Source organism: Entelurus aequoreus, linkage group LG10 (assembly GCF_033978785.1).
Source record: "Entelurus aequoreus isolate RoL-2023_Sb linkage group LG10, RoL_Eaeq_v1.1, whole genome shotgun sequence".
NCBI classification, from domain to species: Eukaryota; Metazoa; Chordata; class Actinopteri; order Syngnathiformes; family Syngnathidae; genus Entelurus; species Entelurus aequoreus.
Genome location: NC_084740.1, coordinates 12,320,242 through 12,342,931, shown reverse-complemented (window position 1 = coordinate 12,342,931; position 22,690 = coordinate 12,320,242). Strand labels below are relative to the sequence as shown.

The 22,690-nt window shown below is 38.7% G+C and overlaps 1 protein-coding gene across 2 annotated transcripts in view; it reads right to left on the bottom strand.

Annotated features, from left to right (window-relative positions):
* The window catches only part of prkd2 (protein kinase D2), a 53,542-nt gene that overhangs the window by 13,963 nt on the left and 16,889 nt on the right, over positions 1–22,690 (bottom strand). Inside the window, exons 2-11 of one of the 2 annotated variants that reach the window (XM_062060137.1) lie at positions 4,531–4,669; positions 4,307–4,438; positions 4,033–4,205; positions 3,163–3,346; positions 3,017–3,088; positions 2,846–2,863; positions 2,567–2,732; positions 2,381–2,492; positions 942–1,019; positions 553–865 (exon numbers count right to left, since the gene is read on the bottom strand). In XM_062060137.1, the coding sequence (XP_061916121.1) occupies positions 553–865; positions 942–1,019; positions 2,381–2,492; positions 2,567–2,732; positions 2,846–2,863; positions 3,017–3,088; positions 3,163–3,346; positions 4,033–4,205; positions 4,307–4,438; positions 4,531–4,669 (1,387 nt within the window). The remainder of the gene's footprint in view (positions 1–552; positions 866–941; positions 1,020–2,380; positions 2,493–2,566; positions 2,733–2,845; positions 2,864–3,016; positions 3,089–3,162; positions 3,347–4,032; positions 4,206–4,306; positions 4,439–4,530; positions 4,670–22,690) is intronic. The other variant, XM_062060138.1, reaches the window with a different exon arrangement.

Here is a 22,690-nt window from a genome sequence, read left to right as displayed (position 1 = left end):
CGATAACACACTTTTTCTCCTTAGTTTTTTTTAGATGGTGGTGTTGTATTGCAATGCTATAGTTGTTACTGAGTTGGAAATAAATTACGAAAATAAAAAAAAATAAAAAATCATAATTTTTTTATTTATCTTAATGTTTCTGGTATTTTTTTTTTTTTTTTTAACAAATTTTGTATTAATCTATTATTGGTTTACTTATTTACAAACGTGACTCATCAAAGTAAAGAACCAATTAATCATGGATGTTCTTATACTGTACGTGCAAGCACATCTTGGAAGGAAAAAGGGGAGTGTTTAGAAGCCCATTAGAGGGAGTGCGAAGCGGGGCAGAACAAGGAACACAACAAATAAGCGGTGTTTGGTCAATTTAACCTGAAATAAATTATATCAATATTTTCTTAATTCATATCTTGTTTAAAAATATATCGATATATCTTACAAACTCGATATATCGCCCAGCCCTAAGTCCTTATTGTAACTTTTGACAAACAAAACCGTGACCACAACAAATCTTTTCTGAATATTCTCAATTTAGTGTGCCTCCTGACTCACTGTGAGTGGTGTTTCCCGCAGGTTGGGGAGCATCCTGGAAGATGACAGGCATGAGGGCTTGGCGAATGGCGGCCTCCCACGCATTGGCCACCTCACGACCAATGCCGCTGTTGGGTGTCACTTGGCTTGGTGAAGGGGGTGTCTGGGGGACAGTCTGCTGGGGGACTAGTGGTGGAAGGGTGTTGGGGTCCTCCCCCACAAAGTAGCACATGGTCCCTGTGATGATCTCGAAGCAGTGCGGGTTTGTTCTGGGGGGCACCAGAGTGAAGTTGCCGGCAGGTCGTACCTCCAGAATTTCTGAGAGAGGGATCTCCTGCAAGGAAGATGGATCATGGATGACACAAAACAAATGGCTTCTTTCCAGAAATTCTCCACAATTACAAACATACCTTGTGGTATTTGTTTGAGGTGTTGTTCTGGAAAAGGATGATGCACTTTGAGTCCAGGTGCCAGTAGAGCCTCCTTCTCTGTTGAGGATTGTATCAGGGTGGGGGTATCGTAGGTCAGGAGCATACAAGGTGAGGATTGTGACAGAGTTGATCTCCAAAGGAAGAGACGAAGAATGGCCAAGGGACAGGTGACAGACTGAGATGTTGGAAACTCAGGAGCGACAAGAAACAAGGGAAAAACAGACAGAAAGAGAAGAGCAAGTTTTAGTGCAGCAGTTAGTGCAGGAGGTTGGGGGGGCCTTGTAAGGTATAAAAGTATAAGTCATAATAAATAAAATAGGAAATATAACATATGAAAGCATATGAAATAAAATAAAATAATGCATTAAATACAGTAAAGGCTCAATAGGTGTTCTCTGTTTATGTCACTGATTTAGAAACACATCTCATTAGCCTTTTATCGAGAAAAGATCCATATCTACACTGGAAAAACTCACAATCTCACCAAGTATATACTATATTTCAAAGTTCTAGACTAAATATCTAAACAAACTTAATACAAGTCAAAATTCCCTGAATAGTAATTTTTCAGTGGGACATAAGAACTTGTTTATAGGCAATAGATATTCTGAGGATCATAAGTTTGATATAAGATACAAAGTTTTACAATAAGTAAGTATAGCTAATAATAGGTTTTAATTGCTACTTTAAAAGGTCACTTTTAAGTTTTTAAGGCTTAAATATAATGTCTTATTTCAAGACATTATAGCAAGACAATTTTGACTTGTTTCGTTGGCAGATATTTTCGCTCATTACAAGCAAAAATAACGTGTATACATTATTTTACTCTTTTTAAGAGGGACATTTTTTCCAGTGTGATAACTTATTTTGGTGTTTAACAAGGACACTACATGCCTCACTATGATGTCTTTCGAAACCAAAAATTAGCTATTTTTTAAAAATAGTTATTTCAGAGCAGGCCACTAAATTCTAATTTTTTATAACTATGCTTAAAATGTCAATAAAGATTCAGCACCTCCCAGTCCGAGGGAATGCCTTGGGTTCCCCCGGGCGGAGCTGGACGAAGTGGCTGGGGAGAGGGAAGTCTGGGCTTCCCTGCTTAGGCTACTGCCCCCGCAACCCAACCTCGGATAAGCGGAGGAAGATGGATGGATAAATGGATGGATGCCTATAATTTTCTATTAAGATGTATATAATAATTGAAAAATCGACCTCTTTATTTTTATGGAGCTCCATATAAAAATGCAATAGACTCTTCCTCGGCTTGTGAACAACCCTTCTAAAAAGTTTGTGCTTTTTTTTTTTTATTCATTCTTGGTGCAGTAACAAGCGTAACATTAGAAGATACTTTAAGGACAGAGAAGGGAAAGCCAAAACAATTAGAGAACTGAGACGATTCGGTCAAGTTAAAAAGGTACCAGTGGGTCTTTATTGTTGTAGTGAACCATCCATCCCGCCTTGATAGCAGTACTGGATCGACGGGTTGTCTGCCTCACTGACTGGACCACCCTCATGAGTGGAATGTAAGCACTGTGAGAAAACGCATAACTTCTCATTAGAATACAAAGCTTATAAGTGTGGCATGTTTAAGGGTTTTTTCACACCCCTGGTCTCCACTGGGTCCATCATTGTTGCTGTCAGGAGAGAAGGAGCCTGGGATGACGCAGAGATGCTCCTCGTCCGAGTCATCCATGGATGACTTGTCTGAAGCGTCGTAGTCGCTGGTGTAGTCCATGGGCATCTCTGTGTCCATACTGGAACTCAGCATATCTGGGTGCATGAAAAGAGGTAAACCGTTGAGTGCAACTTGATTTATGTTGGCTGTATGTTTCAAAAATGCTACATCTACAACTATTATTAAGGATGAATGCATGCAGACTTACCACAGTTACTTCTGTTTTCTAAGACAATAAAGAGATTAGTGGCAGTAAGTACCAGTGTTTGTTATATAAAAGTATGTTTCATTATTTTGATGTAATTTGCATGACAATCTAATCATGCAAATGAGAGATTGTTTTCATGCAGGGAGAGATGACATTTTAACAGTCCCTTACCTCCAATGGTCTCACCAAGACAGTCGTTAGGAACTTTGCATAGACAGCGTTTATGGCAGTTAAACTTGCAGTCTAAAATAAACAGACATGTATAAACGTTAGAATCTAACAATGGCAGTGTTCGCTACTAATGTAAATTTGCTGACCTTTACACTGTAGGCCCTGCCTGAAGAGCCCTCGGAGAAGCCTCTTGCAGAAGTGGCACACTGTCGGACGCGTGTATGAGTGGATGGCGAATGTGTGCGGCACCTTCACCTTGCTCATCAGGATCTTGTCCAATTGCACGGGTCGACCCTTATAGAAGCGTCGGGCTTCACTCGGGGTCCGGGGCTATGGTAGCGTAATAACAAATAAAACACAAAAAACAGTAACATGTGCTCTATGATTCTATTATAGAGTAATGTTAGTATTTGATCAGTTATGTGAATTAGCAATTTGTAATTAAAGGGAAACCCAGAGCCTGGGGATCGAACCCAGGATCTTTGTATTGTGAGGCACAAGCACTAACCCCTGGTACACCGTGCTGCACTCAATAAAACTCAATACAATTTTAAATAGAAATACATTTATGCAGCCCTTTAGCAGCAAACCAGTGGATAAGATAGGACTAAAATTAATCATGCAATAATAATCTAATGTATTAATCCCGATGTAATAATACAATTATTTCTGGCAATACCGTTGTGCTTCTGCAAGTTTTGTTGGTATACAATGACAATAAAAGCTTTCTACTGTATTGTATTCTATTAAATCACTATGTAAGCATTATGTTATTACATAATGTAGATATTTAAAAGTTATGGTGTTAACAAACTTTTAGCAAAAAAAGACTTGGAGGATTTGCTTCTTCCTACTAGTTTTGAGATATGTTGAAATGTGCAAATGTAACTTGTTAGACATTTCTGAAACAAATAAATCATAACCATAAATCATAACCATTATACTAATTACTAAAAAATCTAATATGAATTTCCAAGTAGTGTATGTCAATGAAGGCTGTAAAGGGCTATATATACCATTTGCGTATGCGAGCGCACTAAGCCAGAGTCCTCTGTGCCAATGGAAGTGGTCCCGATGCTATAAACTGACTGGCTGCTGCCCTGGGAGATGGTGGACAGCCGCCTCTTCCGAGCTGCACAGTTGTTTGGAATGCTGAATGCACACCGCTTGTGGTAGTTTAATCCACACCCTGCAGGGGGCACCGAGAAACCAGGGAATGGATAAGCATGACATCAACAGATGGGAAGTGAGTGGATGACATCATGTGATCTCATTTAACAGTGTTCTCACCATCACACTTGAGCCCCTGCTTGACCAGTCCGAACAACATCTCTCCACAGTGGTCGCAGAACGCCGGGGCCCGATAGGAGTGCACATTCAGAGCATGAGGACGAATCTGGAAATCTTCTGACGTGGCTGCCGCTACAATGCAATGAGTGTAATAATATGGTCGCAGATGAAATGATGACCACAGAATAAACACCATTAATGTAATCAGCTATTCCTTGACTCACCAGAGAGCACCACCTCCACCAGATCTCCCTCCTGGATGTCACTTGTAGCCTTAACTATCTGCAGGATGTTGCTGGTCGAGATGTCATGTTTGAACAGCAATATCTTATCGTAGATGCCATAGAAGCCACACTCGGGGAACTATAATATAGAAAAGAGAACATTGCATACTTAAAAATGGAGCCTGTGTGGAAATGAAATTAACGTGCACTTGCACAGGTGGACATGTTTGAATGTGTCTTTCTTTAAGGACATATTGAATAAATTACAATAAATCACAGATGATGCATACAGTGATAAACAGTGGTATGGATATACAGTAAACTCCAAGCAGGCCTGACTGGTTTAATTTTGCTGAAGATTTCGGTAGCTATGGCCTCACAAATGGATTACAACTACAATTGAGTCAATGTTAGTGGTTCTAAAACTTTTTTCACCATGTGCCACCTCAGAAAACACCTCGCTCTACAAATACCACTATAATGACCAACATTAAAATACTCTAGCCTATTAGGCTTAAGTATACAGTCAATTTAAAACAAGGCAGAAGTTTTTTTTAAAGTATATTTTATATTTTTGGCCAATGTAACATTACACACAGTTTGAACAGTAACAATGTATTTGAATGTAGGAAAATACAACACTTTTAAATTCAGATCAGTTTAATTTATTTCAAACACGAATATAGTTGCAATGTAATACCTCACATATTTCCAGTTGTTTCATTACAGCATGTCCAAAAAGGGGTAGGAAGAAGCAGATCTTATTTAATCCTACCCCTTTTCATATCATAGCAGTTTTATCCCATTCCTTTGTTCTCTGTTTGTAACAGAATGGTGAATAAGTAAATTAATAAATAAACATACCATAAGTAAGTAAACAAATATTAAATACATAAATGATCAGTTGTTTTTGTTTTTTTTAAAAGGTTAAAGAAATGTATGATAATTGTTTCTCTTTGTACTTTGTGAACACTTGTAGTTTGTACAAACAGTCTCTCAAACTGAATCATATTGGTGCTTTGTTTGATTTATTTGCTTAATCCATTCCATAATTTAATTCCACATACTGATATGCTAAAAGTTTTTAGTGTTGTACGTACATACAAATGTTCTAAATTAGATTTTCCTTTAGGTTATATTTGTCCTCTTTTGTTGAGAAGAATTGTTGTACTTAAATCAATCAATGTTTATTTTTATAGCCCTAAATCACAAGTGTCTCAAAGGAAGTGAAGAATTATTGTACTTAAATAATTTATCAAATTAAATTAATTGCACATAAAAGTTAAAGTACCACTAGATGGCGCCCACGTACCACTTGTGGTACATGTACCACAGTTTGAGAATCCCTGGTCTATGTGATACTGTAGGCTCAGTAATTGTTGTCATTGCATATTTCAAGTGCAACAAGGGCTGGATTTCAGCAAAAACATTGTAAATTCACATTTTATTATGTTTTAGTGTGAATGTGAGTGTGAATGTTGTCTGTCTATATGTGTTGGCCCTGCGATGAGGTGGCGACTTGTCCAGGGTGTACCCCGCCTTCCGCCCGGATGCAGCTGAGATAGGCTCCAGCGCCCCCCGCAATCCCGAAGGGAATAAGCGGTAGAAAATGGATGGATGGATTATGGTTTAGGTGTATAAAAGGCATTTTGAGATTAAAAAATTGGAAAATGGTTAGCAACCGTTTTCTTTGACATCATTTGGCAGTAGAGATGATGCAGACAGGGAAAGAACAGGGAATGTTGTTTTTCCTGTGTTGGAGTCAAAGTTCACCATATGGTCAGAAGAGCTATGTAAAGGAAGCAAAACCTTGCTCTCTACCTTGAAAGGACACAATGACACACAACTCTACACTTACCAACACACACACCCTTGGATTTCCTTATTTGCGCCCTAAGACACGCACACACGCGCGCACAGTGGAAGTTTCCAAATAGGCGCTCCACGCCACCTCATGGGATATCTAGGCCTGGCTTGTCTTAGTGCCACGCTACATACTGAGGATGCCACGCCCCAGTAGTGGCTGAAACTCCTAACCACTTAGTCTGCTACTAAACACACATAAAATGGCATGTTTTTAATACACAGAGAATCATTAACTTATTTGACAAATCTATCTTGTAGCTGACTAGCCAGACAACTCCTGCAAGTAGAACCCCAACAAAAGCGTGCTGAAAAGTGGCATTTTAGGGGTTTCATATATTTACAATGGAAATGGCCAAAAATGGATGCGTATGTATTGAACTGAAAAAAAACCCTAACCTAAATAGATAATCAAGACTGAAAGAGAATGCGCAAAGGAGGTATCATAAATGCTCTAATAATAGTTTGTTTACATAAACCACACATGGTGAGTCAAGTGGAAAGAGGCTGTTATTTACATAATTTGTAAAAATTGTTTTACCTAAATAATGATTTGGTAAACATGAGAAAATTGAAATGGAGCTCTCTTTGACCACATTAGGTATATTGCACAACAAAACCAAAGTTGTGATGCCGTTAACTGCATTATCACATGTATCACAAGAGTATGGCAGGTGTAACACAGATGCGTGTCACACCAACAGTGGAGCAGTGCAAGCTGCTGAACACTCACCACTTATGACACTTAAAATTGCAGCTGCAGCCATCTTGCGGAGGTATTAAAACTAAGTCCAGGGGTTGACTACAGCCACCACTGTCAATACCAATGTTGTTTGTCCTGGCGCTAAATAGAGTCTTTGACAGTTATTTGCTTTTGTAGACTGTGCACCCGGTGACTCAGTATCAATTAATCGTTTTGTTTTTCTTTTTATATTATTTGGCAGAGAGTGGGAAATTCTCTCCCTGAATGTTCTGAACTCTTGTATCCAGTGCCATGTTGACCAGAATAATGCTGCCCAGAGAAATTGCTTCATAGTAGCTCAAATTACCATAGCTGACATCATGTTTATCATCTTTAAAGAAGCTCTTGTGTCTAAAACTAGTACAAAAAAACTCCCAAAAGCTGTTTCTACCACACACACACACACACACACACACACACACACACACACACACACACACACACACACACACACACACACACACACACACACACACACACACACACACACACACACACACACACACACACACACACACACACACACACACACACACACACACACACACACACACACACACACACACACGGATTTGTTACCTTCTTGAGACCTCCGAATAATGCCTACCTTTTTAGGACCACCCTTTCTAGATATATAAAGATTTGTATTTACAACATTAATAATATATACATATTATGCAAATATAAAAAAGCTTTTTGTGAATAATTAGTTGAAATTTCATAAGAAAAATTTACAATTTTGGCAGTATTATAATAAAAGTTATAATTATATTTAACGCAAGTCAAAATTTTACAATAAAAAGTAAACATTTGTGCATTATGATAAAAGTTGGAATTTTACTCAATAACAGTCGCAATTTTAGAAGAAAAGCTTAACATTTTGGCAATTTATGAAAAGAGTCATTTATTCGACAAGTCACAATTTTATAAGAAAACTGACATTTTGGCAATATTATAATAATAATAATCAGAACTTGGCAAAATTATGACAAGTCATAATTTTACTCAAAAAATGTCACTATTTTACAAGAACAACAAAAGAATTGGCAATATTGCGACAAAAGTCCGAATTTTAAAGGCTAATGTCACCATTTTGCATTAAAAAGTAATAGTTTTACATAAAAAAGTAATAATTTTCCGAAAAAATATTGCAACATTATAGAAAAAGAAAGAATATGAGAAATTATTCCCATTTTTACAAGAACATTTTTTACACTTTGTGAGAAAAAGACTGCTTTTAGTTTATTTATTTATTCATTTATTTTTTTGTTTGTAATTGTTTTTTCATCTTCATTTACTTCAAGTTACTACAGTTTGTCTCTGTATACATATTTATTTATTTTTTTGTTTGTAATTGGTTTTTAATCTTCATTATTTACTTCAAGTTACTACAGAATGTCTCTATACACATATTTATTTATTTTTTTTAAACTTTGGCCAAAGAGGGCGCATTTCAATTTCTTACACACACTTTTGGCCAGAGGGGGAGCACTTCAAATTTTTACACACACTTATTTCATATGTTGATCAGAAGTGGAGCACTTTTAAAACAGACACACAGTCAATTTGAAAAATCCCTCCTTTTTGGGACCACCCTAATTTTTATATAGATTTCACCACCAGGGGTGCAAATGAGACATTCTCTATTAAGATGCAATGGTTTTCCATATTGGGACTATGATTTATGTCCACACCTCCTCATATGGAAGGTACTTTTCCTTGTTGATGTCTCAAGAAGGGTAGAAATACAAGAACAAAAACACACACCACACACACACACACACACACACACACACACACACACACACACACACACACACACACACACACACACACACACACACACACACACACACACACACACACACACACACACACAATAATTTGCTGTAATAACTAGATACAGTACATACATGCATCAGTACTTGGTGTGGCCACAATTAAAGAGCAACTAAATTACAAACACCCACAGGCCTCAGATCAGCAAAGACATCCCACTTTTCCATAATCCACAGAAAAACCCTCGACCTATACCCAAATAGCCTCCCTCCTTTCTTTAAACCCCACGCTGTTACTATTAGTGCACGCCTCATTCTAAAACAACCAGGCTGCTCTTGTTGTCCTAACCAGGCCGTCCAAAACAAACACAGTGTGCTCACCACAACGGCAGCAGTCATGTCTTAGCTGACCACAAGTCTTTGCTACTTGTCTGTGGAGAATATTATAGCGTCTCCTCTGAGAAAATGACTGCTTTCTTTTCCTGACAGCTACTGGCTAGTGTGAGAGTGTACTTTAGTCTGAGTCATCATTTGTATAGAAATAACTGTATATGATTGGCTGTGTTAGAGTAGACATTGTAAATTGAGCGTAATCTGCAGACAGGCTGTAAACTCTTTGCATGTAATATGGTGTCCTGTAGAGCGCTTGTCCTGGAGACTGGGTTGTGTCTCCAGCCAGGATTTGGGTTACCAAGGATCAAGTTGCTTCACTATACCTGTAGTACTTCGGGCCAATGAAGCCATTATGCCTGAAATCAATTATGAACAAGGCCTTCTTTACCTTAACCCCCATTCAATGTTCCCATTCATCAACGTCTCCTTTTTCTTTGGAGGCCATCTTATCTTTTTGACATATATCAGTCATGAGCCCTGGAAAGTAATGAGGGCAGGGAAGTTAAAGGAGTGGAAAACGATGTTAACAAAAATGCAGGTTGACTTCTTCCTGTCTTGCAAGTAAGGTAAAGCCGACCGGCGACGGCTATCATCACTAATGACTTGATTTACCTACTTTCTTCATGTTGCATGTTGTTTGTTCTCATGGACGTTTGTGGTCTGCACTGTCCAATGTCCCCATATGGTGTGAACTTAAGTGAAGTTAATTATATTTATATAGCGCTCTTTACATTCTGAAACTGCATGATCTACATCTTTGAGCTACATTTAAACCAGTGTGGGTGGCAATGGGAGCACAAAGGACACAACGGCAGTGACTAGGATAGCGGAAGGTAGAATCGAACCTGGAACCCTCAAGTTACTGGCACAGCCGCTCTACCATCTGAGCCACGTGGACTTGGTGAAACCTTACGCCATAAGCTTCAAGTGCTGTCTGGGTCTATGAAAGTCTTATTAGTGCCATGTCATGTCATAAGCTTCAACATGTTAGTACCAGTGAGATGTGGTACAGTAGAGCTTAGAAACCAATGAAAATGTTTTGACAGTGCCATCAAAATGCCTTCTACATATGTTCCATAGTTAGCCTCTGGTGAGGACGTACTCAAGTGCCATCAAAGTTCATTACCCAAAGAAACCAAACTGGTTTAGCTTTCCTATTCAAGGCATCCAAAACATACAGTGTGCTAACCACAATGCTTAGGAGACCAGGCTGCTTGTCTATGGAGAATAATATTGTATCGTGTAGTGCTTTGACAGCATCAACATGATCCCTTGTCCACATATCCCATTGTTAACTCTCTAGGTCAGGGGTGTCAAACGTACGGCCTGAACAGGTTTTATCCGGCCCGCGGGATGAGTTTGCCAAGTATAAAAACGAGCCGAAATATTTGAATGAAAGAAACCGCTGTTCTAAATGTGTCCACTAGATGTCGCAATAGCAATTCTTTGTATCTTTGTAGATTATGCTACATATGTAAAAAAAATAAACCACGTTAGTGCACCAGTCGAGGAAAATGAGCAAACTACATAAATAACATCCTGTAATTTGATTTTGATATTATTATTGTACCATGAGATTGAAAATTAACACCAATGAGTTGACTGACGAACATTATCACATAATTTATTCAGAAAATATAAATAACGACAAATAAAAGGTAGAATACTATTAACCGCAACATGTAAGTGTAAAAAAACAACAACAACATTATTATTTGTACATTTTCAGAATGTGCTTGTTTTATTTTTAAACAAAGAAAACAATCTGAAGTTGTCTTTATTTTTAAGTTATCGTGCCGTGATTTTACCAGTCCGGCCCTCTTGGGAATAGATTTTTCTCCGTGTGGCCCCCGATCTAAAATGACTTTGACACCCCTGTTCTAGATATTGAAAATGTGGCACAGTTAGCCCTTTCCCTAAATAATACAATTAGGCCTTCCCCTCACCCTGAAAAAGGGATTTATTGGATTATATTTTGTTGAGTGTTTTGGTCATCGCAGACTTGCTCACTGTAGGAAGTAAAAATAAATGTATCTTGCTTTTGGCGAAAATGCAGTTAAGTTAAGTTAAAGTTAAAGTACCAATGATTGTCACACACACACTAGGTGTGGTGAAATTTGTCCTCTGCATTTGACCCATCCCCTTGATCACCCCCTGGAAGGTGAGGGGAGCAGTGGGCAGCAGCGTAGCCGCGCCCGGGAATCATTTTTGGTGATTTAACCCCCAATTCCAACCCTTGATGCTGAGTGCCAAGCAGGGAGGTAATGGGTCCCATTTTTATAGTCTTTGGTATGACCCGGCCGGGGTTTGAACTCACAACCTACCAATCTCAGGGCGGACACTCTAACCACTGTTGGCTTAGCATCTCTGAGAAATAACTTTTTTCTTATTTTTACAAGGTGCAGCACCTCCATTGAAGTTTCATGTTGCCTTAAACTTTGTAAACCCCTAATTTAGAGAATGATGTCGACACACTTTCTTCTAAAAAGCACTCCGGACAGATTACAGTGGTACCTTGGATTTTAGACTGTAATGTCTTCCAAATTTTTCCCCAGTTTTCCCAAGTTTTCATATATTGTACATTTATCTTGGTTGCCATACGGCCAAACACTGCGTGCCAAAAAAGTTGTCGGTTTTCCACCGTATGATTCCGCAGAATTGAGTGGCCAAACACACAAAAAAAAGTCACTTGTTGGTGAGTCAGTGTCGGTGTTTTTTTAATTGCGTGCAACTTCAATTAAATGTGGTCAGTTCTTTGAAAAAGAGGGCAAGAAAGGCTAATAATAATCAAAATAATAATAATGGATTATATTTTTATGGCGCTTTTCTAGACATTCAAAGTGCTTCACAGAGAACTGAGAACCCATCATTCATTCACTCCACATTCTCACTTGGTGGTGGTAAGCTACATTTAAGCCACAGCTGCCAATTTGCACCTACGGCCCCTCCGACCACCACCAAACTCTCATTCACATGCATACAGAAATGTGAGCGGCACTGGGAGTAAGGTGGGTGAAGTGTCAAGATTGTCAAAACACACAGCAAATGTGTATTCTTGCTTGACAAATGCCATGTTTGCAATGTATTTTAAAAGAGGTACATAAAGGGAATGCCACCAATGTGACATGTAAAGAGTATATCTGGGGGGAAAAAACACTCTTATTGTTGCTGAGGGTCCTGCTGCTAATAACGTCATCAAGGGCAAACAGCAGTTATTAAAAACACACAAAAGCACATGTACGCTCAAAAACAAAACAAGTCATATATCACTGTGTTCATTGCACACACAAAAAGGGATGATGTCATGGAAGCGACATGTCAGTTTGACATCCCGGAACAGAAGCCATTGAGAGTGAAAGGTGAGCTGCAAACACTATATTCTGCTGAATACACATGCACACTTTAAATGCCTCGCCTTGTCGACCTTTGACCTCAAACACTTGGTCATAAAATACAGGGAATAGTGTAAACCTTTTTACTTTTTGGGGCTATTTGGAAGCTGCTGAATGTGAAACAAATCCCCTCGTTCCTGCTTTTTCTTCAACACATACACAGCACACCATAGAAACATTATATCAAATGTTGTGACCATGCATACTCTTACAACAGCAATGTACATTGTAACTGGTATCATTTCATTTCTACCTCAGGGAACATGTCCGAGAAGCACAGAGGGCATGTTCTGTATGGATCCTCTTTTATCTAATAATGAAACATATACATGTGAAGAATACAATGACTTTTTTATGTGCTGCTGAGGAAGCCAATGCACTTCTGCTTTTCATCTGCATGATCACTTCTCCCTCCTTCAGCTCAACACGAGCGCCGTCAAAGCTGCACAAACATAAGCTTGCAGGTTCACACAATGTCAGGATAAACATGCATTACCAGCACCAGGTGTGCCACTATAAGAATCATTCTTATATACAAGCTAATTGTCTTTACGCTTCATCAACACTGTCCAAATCACACTGGAAGTTGAACATATTGCTATAGAAGTGCAATTACCTTGCAAAGGCATTGCTGTTCAAGATGGAACAACCCAAAGCAAAGTGCCAGTGGAACCTCTGAAATTGAACCCATCTGTAATTAATTGCAAACGTTTTGGGGAAAGTACCCTTCTATAGTTGCATAAAACTTCAGAGTCGGTGTACCTCATGAGACCTCAGTTCTGCCAGCATCAAGGGACTAGTGGGGCCTGTGTTTAGCATGTTCTTGGGGTGTTTAGGAAAGACAAACAAGAACAGAAAAAAAAAGTAACAGTTCTCACAAAGCAGTAAGATACACTACCTACAGAATGTTTTGACCCTATTACCCAAATCCAACTTTTTTTATACATATTTGCAGTGGTCCAGGAATGTCAAAAAATTACATGTATAGAGAGCATCGCGCTTGGCACTAGGGCTGCAACAACTAATCGATTAAATCGATTAAAATCGATTACCAAAATAGTTGGCGATTAATTTAGTCATCGATTCGTTGGAACTATGCTATGCGCATGCGAGGAGTCTTTTTTTTTTTTGGTTATTTTTTTGTTGTTTTTTAAACCTTTACTTATAAACTGCAACATTTACAAACCGTTGATAAACAATAATCAAAATAAGTACAAAAACTGTACAAAACAGCGCCAGGGCGGCGGTGAGGCTACGTCTCATGAGGTGGCGTAAGCTAGCCAATGATGTGTCATGTGCAGCTCAAGTGACGACGGCGTCTCCTTTGCTGGAAAAATTTGAAAAATGGCGCAGGAAAACACTACCGATAGTTTAGCGGAGAAACATCTTCAGGTTATTGTTTCAATGGAGAAAGGTGTACGACCTAAGTCGTCAAAAGTGTGGGAACACTTCACTTTAAAGACTTCAAAGAAGACCGTTTCCTTCAAAATGGCACGGAAGTACAACATTGCTTCAGGAGCACCTGAAGAAGAAACATGTTGGAGCCATGGATGAAGGGAACAACTCACAGTACGTAACTTTTTAAGTCCATAGTGGCAACAAGCATTCATGAGTTCAGCTTTTTTGTGAGTAACGTTAGTTATGCCTTTGTTGCAACGCGGGGCTGATAATGTGTCTCCGGCACATTTGACTCCATTTTGAGAGAGAAAACGCACGGTTACCAATTTCGAAATAAACGTAACGGACAGAAATATCTCAGGTTGGTTTCATAATGGATCAATGTAGCCGGGCCGATAAAGCTATATAAATCTATTTAGATTTGAGTGACGATTTAGTTAGTATAACTAAACGTTATGAAGGTGCTGGAATATTTCATGCTATTATTCAGAGGCAGCCTAAAATGAATCCTTTATTATTCACAACAGAAACGTGTACAATATCTGATTCAGTTCTGATGAGTTACATTTATAATAATGATAAATGGGTTATACTTGTATAGCGCTTTTCTACCTTTAAGGTACTCAAAGCGTTTTGACAGTATTTCCACATTCACCCATTCACACACACATTCACACACTGATGGCGGGAGCTGCCATGCATTTCTGTGTTATTATTGGTGTATGCTGCACCCCCAATGTCCACAACATGGTGCCAGTATGCTGGTTTTTTTCAATAAAATACTGGAAAGGATAGAAATGTAGTTTGTCTCTTTTATCCGATCATTAATCGAAGTAATAATCGACAGATTAATCGATTATCAAATTAATCGTTAGTTGCAGCCCTACTTGGCACACATATTTTTGGGCAGTTTCATCCATTCCTTTTTGCCCATTCCGCTTTTCGGCAACTCTTAAACTCCATCAGATTGAAAAGAAATCATTGGTCTTCATCCAGAATGTCTCTGTACATTGCTGCATTCATCTTAGTCTAGTCAGGGAGGTGACCAAGAACCCGATAGTTACTCTGTGAGAGCTACAGCATTCCTCTGTGGAAAGAGGAGAACCTTACAGAAGGACAACCATCTCTGCAGCAATCCACCAATCAGGCTTGTATGGTATAGTGGCCAGATGGAAGCCATTGCTTAGTAAAAGGTTTTCCAAAATTCACCTGAAATACTCACAGCCCATGAGAAACAAAATGTTCTGGTCTGATGAGACAAAGATTAAACTTTTTAGCATGAATGCCAGGCTTCATGTTTGGAGGAAATCAAACATGGCTCATCACCAGGCCAATACCATCCCTACAGTGAAGCATGGTGGTGGCAGCATCGTGCTGTGGGGATGTTTTTCAGTGGCAGGAACTGGGAGCCTAGTCAGGATAGGGAAAGATGAATGCAGCAATGTACAGAGACATCTAGGATGAAATCCAACGCTTTTCATCCAATTTGATGAAGCTTGAGATGTGTTGCAAAAAGGAATGGGCAAAACTTGCCAAGGATAGGTGTGTCAATGTTGTGGCATCATATTCAAAAAGACTTGAGGCTGTAATTTCGGCCAAAGGTGCACCAACAAAGTATTGAGTAAAGGCCGTGAGTACATATTAAAATTGTAATTTTAATGCATTTGCAAAAATAAAAAAATTAAAACTTTTATTATCTTTAGAATTTTGAGGACAAAAATAAATGTATTCAATTTTGGAATAAGGCTGTAACCTAACAAAATGTGGAAAAAAGTGAAGCGCTGTGAATACTTCCCAGATGCACTGTATAAGCCTGCCTCTTTTTCATGCAGCTAGGGTAGGTAACCAAAATTTTAAAAATATATAAGGAACTACAGCAATAATATTAAACAGCCATTTAAAATATATATTTGTAACTTAAACAGATGTGTCCAACGTGGTCAGCAACAAATAAAACAAATATGTTCGAATATCATTGTTAATGTATGAGGAACTTCTGCCTTAACATCAATGACAGGTGCCACACTGAGGGTTGTGGTTTATGCCAGCACAAACTAACACTAGTTAAGGATGAGCTGCAGCAGAGCGACTTTATACATACACTGCGTTGTATCCTAGAAAGGCTGCAATGGCGCAGAATGTGTTGGACTAATCTCAACAGGACAACCTTTTAGGCCTTACATGGCCTTCTGAGCTGATGTGTTTCTCCAGCTCCTGTTGAATACCACAACAGGAATCTGATCCAAGTTGTTTTATAGTCATGAGGAACCACACTGCATCCCTTCAAAAGTCCAACAATACAAATTGTTTATACCTCTGTGTGTAACTGTGCAACAACCAAACAGCCTACAATCACAATGTGAATTCAAGTAGACTCAAGATCACTGCTTATTCCTTAAACACCACCAATTGCCAGGCTGAACTTCTTCTTGTTAACATGTCAGGCACGGGACTCAATAGAAGCCTCTCCTCTTTGGGAGTCATCTGTGGCGTAATGTGAGGTTTCCGTAGCAACATGCATGAGAAGACGTCAACGACCTGCCCTCATTAGAGCCTCACAGCAACCTGGCGCAACGCAGGAATTTTTTTTTCCTTTTCGGCAATGGAACAAACCCAGTGTGCTATTTTTATGCCCAATGAGGTCACAGGTTGTCTGAGATGACAGAGACAACGTAAATGCTCGTCATTCCTCTAATGCCGTTCCTTCCAGTGCCCCTGATCGGAATATTTACAGTGAATAACGCCCAGCTTAAAGAAACAAAAGAGTTTACCATAAATGCTGTGCTGGTCTGTTCTGCATAAAATCACAAAAGTGAGTGACACATTTACTGCGTAAAAGCTTGCGACATCCGCTAGATAAATAAACACAAAAAGTGGGTGATGTCACAGAACCAGATCTTAGCAATCTCTTAAATAGCAATTAATACCAAAATCAAAACACAGCAGTGAAAGCAATGCCTTTTTTTCAACTTCCTTTCATGCTTTAATAGTGGTGCTCAATAGACAAAGCGGAAGGGAATACTCAATGCAAGTGGACTGTAACAGCCACAAGTGAAACTACTTGCTTTGCTGTGAAAACAAAAACTACTGTACTGGGTTTATTCAGATCACATGCCAGATTTGACTAACCTGACTCTCACCAGATCCTTGTAGTTTGCTGAGCTCCACACAAGGATCTGGGACTTCTCAATAGGAGATGTATTTCAGTAGGGGCTTTGTAAAAAAAATCATTGTATGTGATTGGATAAACCACTTGTCCGTTATCTTGAATGACGTGCTACTTCAACCACTCACATCGAAATCAACCCGTGACGCTGTTGAGAGCGACGCTGGGAAATCCAAAACAGAACAGCCAACATATTGGATAACGACAGAGCGAAAAGTTAGAGAACTTTTACTGAAATAACGCAGCAATGTCAGTAGACGATCGATGTGGCAAAACAGTCAGCACACGACTCCTCGCTGCGTGTTGTTTGAATCAAACAGTCGCTTCGGCGCTACGTCACATCTATGAAATCCCACCCGGCGATCCTGATTGGTTCATTATTTTTTGCTATCTTGAAGGAGTTTGCATTGCCCTCGATCCCAGATCCTTGTGTGGAGCTCGGCGAACTACAAGGATCGGGCGAGAGACAGGTTAAGATTTGACAAACTACTAACAAAACTAACAAAAAAAGTATGAAAACATAACATCTTGCCTCGCACTTCTCTACTTTGGTTAGGATGAACTATTGCTATCGCACCAGTGATATCATCATTATAATAACACTAGGGGTGCAACAATTAATCGATTAATTCAATTAGAAAAAAGCTTTGATTCATACTCTGTTGCTTCCATTATTCCTTTAATTAGTGTAACTAATAAAAACCAATAAAACCCAGACCGCATTGAGTGCCCGGGACTTTAAATAAGCGGACATAGTTTCCACACAAATGCTGCAATGAAGCACACATCAGAGCTGTGAGAAACCACTGAATTTGTATTTTAGTTTAATGCACACACATTAAAAGTGCAATTTTAATGTTGACGTTATGCATTTAACATAAGAATGACAACTATGGCAAGCAATTCAAATCAATGTTTATTTAAACTATTGTCCCCAAAATACGCATCAAGGACAAAGTGTGTTTTATCCAATTACTCGAATAATCGAACAAATGAATCAATAGATTACTCAATTAGGGCTGCAACAATTACGCAATGATTTGCATTTTGTTGCTCCGATGATTTGTTTAATGAGTTAAACAAGCGGACTAAGTATTGCTCCAGTCGTTGTATTGCTCTTGGTGATCGAGCTTGCACTGCCAGTGATGTGGCCTGTGTGTGTAGGAAGGGGGGCGGGAGTGCGGATAGAGGTGGCTCAGAAAAACAACGACAAAGTGGAAAGACCGCAAAGAGCTCAGAGAAGATGTGAGAGACGTTTTGCGATCTTTTAAAAGTGCAAAGGACAGACAATGTGGTGAAATATTTTCACTGAATCATCCCGCATATTTAAGAGCATCAAACAAGCAGAAAGAAGGTAAAAGTCTATTATGGCAGCTAACGCCGTTGTATATGCTTGACTCGCATAACACATTTTTTATGCAAATACATGATGACTTTACACTTTTGTTTATTTAAAAATCAAATACCCCCTCCTCCAATAATGCCTTTTCAAATGTGTTAAATTGTTAAATACATTGTCACTCAATATATCACATTTCATCTTAGTCTTTTTGTTTAGTTTGGTCCTTTATTGTCTATTACATGGTTCATGTTGCACTGGCTACAGTTGTTTTTTTTACTTTTATAACTTTTTTGTAATGTATGTAAGTAATATATAGTGATGCTCCTGTTGTAAAAGTACAATTTAAATGTTACGTGCATTTAAAGGAAGAAATAACAAAGGTCATTGGAAAAGAAAAATCCTTTCAACTATTTTCCCTAAAAGTCGCATTGAGGATGGAAAGTGTTTTAGTCAATCAAACAAATTAATCGATAGATGACTCGATTACTAAAGTAATCGATATCTACAACCCTAAATAATATAATATTTATCACCTATAACACAAAGCTGAGATGTAGATGGTTTTATATTTAACTTCATAGCAAATCTATATGTTGGATAGGTTATATTCGCTGTTTAATATCAAAATGGTTCCTACAGGTACCCAACGGACAGTTGATGGGGAAACTTATATACTTATATATAGAAATAAATGAATGAAATTAATAAAAATCATGAGGTCAAAAAATGGCATGCATGCTCAGGCCACTATACATCCATGCGCTTTATAAAGACAAATCAAAAGAAAAGTTAATTAACAATACCCAGCACAGTTTGCCTAAAAAAAAAAACGTGTTGTCCGTTATTGAAAAAACATAGTCGGTATTTAGGAATTAGATTGCATATCAGTGCGAATCAAGATCTGGATTTTTATTTCTTCATTTTGTGCAGCCTTAATGCCCAGTACCATATACTGTATGGCGGTCATCAACAATCATACATTTTGATTGCAAAGTAAGAATTTTGAACAGAGCTCTTGTATTGGATGTTACTAGAATTTACAGGTCGTACCTAATGTGAAGGACTAAAAGAATGCTGTTCATGCTTCAGAATTAGTAAGAGTGTGCAAATTGTCTTTCCCCATCTGATGTTCTCCCAAAAGCATGGACCTCATTAGAATTGGTATGCATCTATTTTTCCAAAACAAAATGCCAGAGAGGCCAGATCAACAAATGGCCAGAGATGTCATGTCTGTGAGTTAAGAGAAATATCTGATTGTTCTTTGGAAGCATGCTGACCCAAGCACAGATAACATCTGGGCAACTGAAGTGTGATGCCTATTGCTTACATTGTTCCACCTTAACTTGTTTTTTCCATTTGTTTTGTATACTTAATCCAAAGATACTACCGTGATTAGAATCTGAGATTTACATCATCAATACAAAATGGCCTGAATATCAAATAGCAATTGACTTGGAGACATTGCAAGAGAGGGAGTATTGCCAGGCAGTACCGCCAGGAATCCCAAGGAGATCCGGCGTCAGAAGGGCACGGGCTGGCCCCAGAGGGGCACGGGCCTTCGTATTTTTATTGATAATTCATTTTAAAAAACGCAGAAGTGATATTTTGACATGAAAATTCATGTTTAAAAACCCGTAATTCCACGTTTATGCAGACATTTCACATGCCCTAACATTAAATCACTCTACGGAGACAGCCCTTGCAAAAATGACTAATGATATATTGCTAACGATGGATTCTGATGAGTCATCTATGTTGCTGCTTCTTGATCTTAGCGCCGCTTTCGATACTGTCGATCATAATATTTTATTAGAGCGTATCAAAACACCTGTTGGTATGTCAGACTTAGCCTTGTCTTGGTTTAACTCTTATCTTACTGACAGGATGCAGTGCGTCTCCCATAACAACGTGACCTCGGACTATGTCAAGGTAATGTGCGGAGTTCCCCAGGGTTCGGTTCTTGGCCCTGCACTCTTTAGTATTTACATGCTGCAGCTAGGTAGGGATGATGTTTGATAAGAAATTATCGAGTTCGAGCCTATTATCGAATCCTCTTATCGAACCGATTCCTTATCGATTCTCTTATCGAGTCCAGATAGGTTGTTGTATATGGAAAAAAACACACAATATTTGGTTTAACAAAAGCTCACTTTTATTACATAATAAAAAAATTAAATCTAATAAATAAATAAATATTGACTGTTACCCACCTAAAAAAAATAATAATAATAAATAAATATTGACTGTTGTTACCCAAAGTATATTAAGTGGGATTTTTCAGAGAAACAAATATATACAGTAACACAAAAACAACCTGTCTCTGTGATCACTATAGGTGTATAAATAATAATATAGTGTTAAATAAAATCAGTCCCTTGGGCACAAAACTGAAAATAATACAGCTCTCCAAAAAGTGCAATTCTGCTGCTATTTGACATAACTGTTTGTTATGATGCTTTGACATTTTTGCACTTTATTTCTTTATTGAAAGAACATTCTATGAAGAGAAAAGTTCTTTGCAAATGTGGTTACAATGCTAATAAATGAAAAGTTAAAGCTAAAAAAAGAAATACACTTTATTGAGTTAACATTATTTCTTTATGGGGGAAAAATGTTATGAGCTAGAGAATATAACAACTACACTACCCAGCATGCAACGGGAGTTACGAGCATGCGCGGTAGCCCCGAAAAGTGTTGCATGTTGCCATGCTGTGAAAGTAAACATCAAGAACTCAGCCAACACGCCTCGTCTGCATTATTTATAATTACACAGACAACACATCTACAGTGTGATTTTGTTTTGTTTACAAGGAAAGAAAAACAAAAGTTAAAAAGGGAGATATGTTGTATATATATGTATGTGCTGCGGTTGTTTTAAGAACGTTGCGACAGCTGCCGTAAAGGAGGTGCGTTGCTATGTTTCCGGTTGGTCGTAAAAGTGTTCGTCATGTGTTTTACCCTGCTCAAATCTCTCAGTAGAGTTATTCGATGGATTATAGCTTTTGTTTTGAACTTTATTACACCTTGGAGCGCTTTTTCCCGTCCATTGTTTTCCTGCTTTCGCTATCTGCGCCTAATGACTGAGCTACGTGACGTCATTTATTGTGATGTCCCACGGAGCATTTCTGGTCGGGGCGGGATTCGAATAAAGAATCAACTCTTTTCCTTTACTATAGTGGTCTCGATAACGGGTACCGGTTCTCAAAAAGGGATTCGAGTCCGAGGACTCGGTTCTTTTCTTATAAAACAACCGGGAAAACCGGTTTCGAGTATCATCCCTACCGCTAGGTGACATCATACGCAAATACGGTGTTAGCTTTCACTGTTATGCTGATGACACCCAACTCTACATGCCCCCAAAGCTGACCAACACGCCGGATTGTAGTCAGCTGGAGGCATGTCTTAATGAAATTAAACAGTGGATGTCCGCTAACTTTTTGCAACTCAACGCTAAGAAAACGGAAATGCTGATTATCGGTCCTACTAGACACCGACATCTATTTAATAATACCACCTTAACATTTGACAACCAAACAATTAAACAAGGCGACTCGGTAAAGAATCTGGGTATTATCTTCCACCCAACTCTCTCGTTTGAGTCACACATTAAGAGTGTTACTAAAACGGCCTTCTTTCATCTCCGTAATATCGCTAAAATTCGTTCCATTTTGTCCACTAGCGACGCTGAGATCATTATTCATGCGTTCGTTACGTCTCGTCTCGATTACTGTAACGTATTATTTTCGGGTCTCCCAATGTCTAGCATTAAAAGATTACAGTTGGTACAAAATGCGGCTGCTATACTTTTGACAAGAACAAGAAAGTTTGATCATATTACGCCTATACTGGCTCACCTGCACTGGCTTCCTGCGCACTTATGGTGTGACTTTAAGGTTTTACTACTTACGTATAAAATACTACACGGTCTAGCTCCATCCTATCTTGCCGATTGTATTGTACCATATGTCCCGGCAAGAAATCTGCGTCCAAAGAACTCCGCCTTATTAGTGATTCCCAGAGCCCAAAAAAAGTCTGCGGGCTATAGAGCGTTTTCTATTCGGGCTCCAGTACCATGGAATGCCCTCC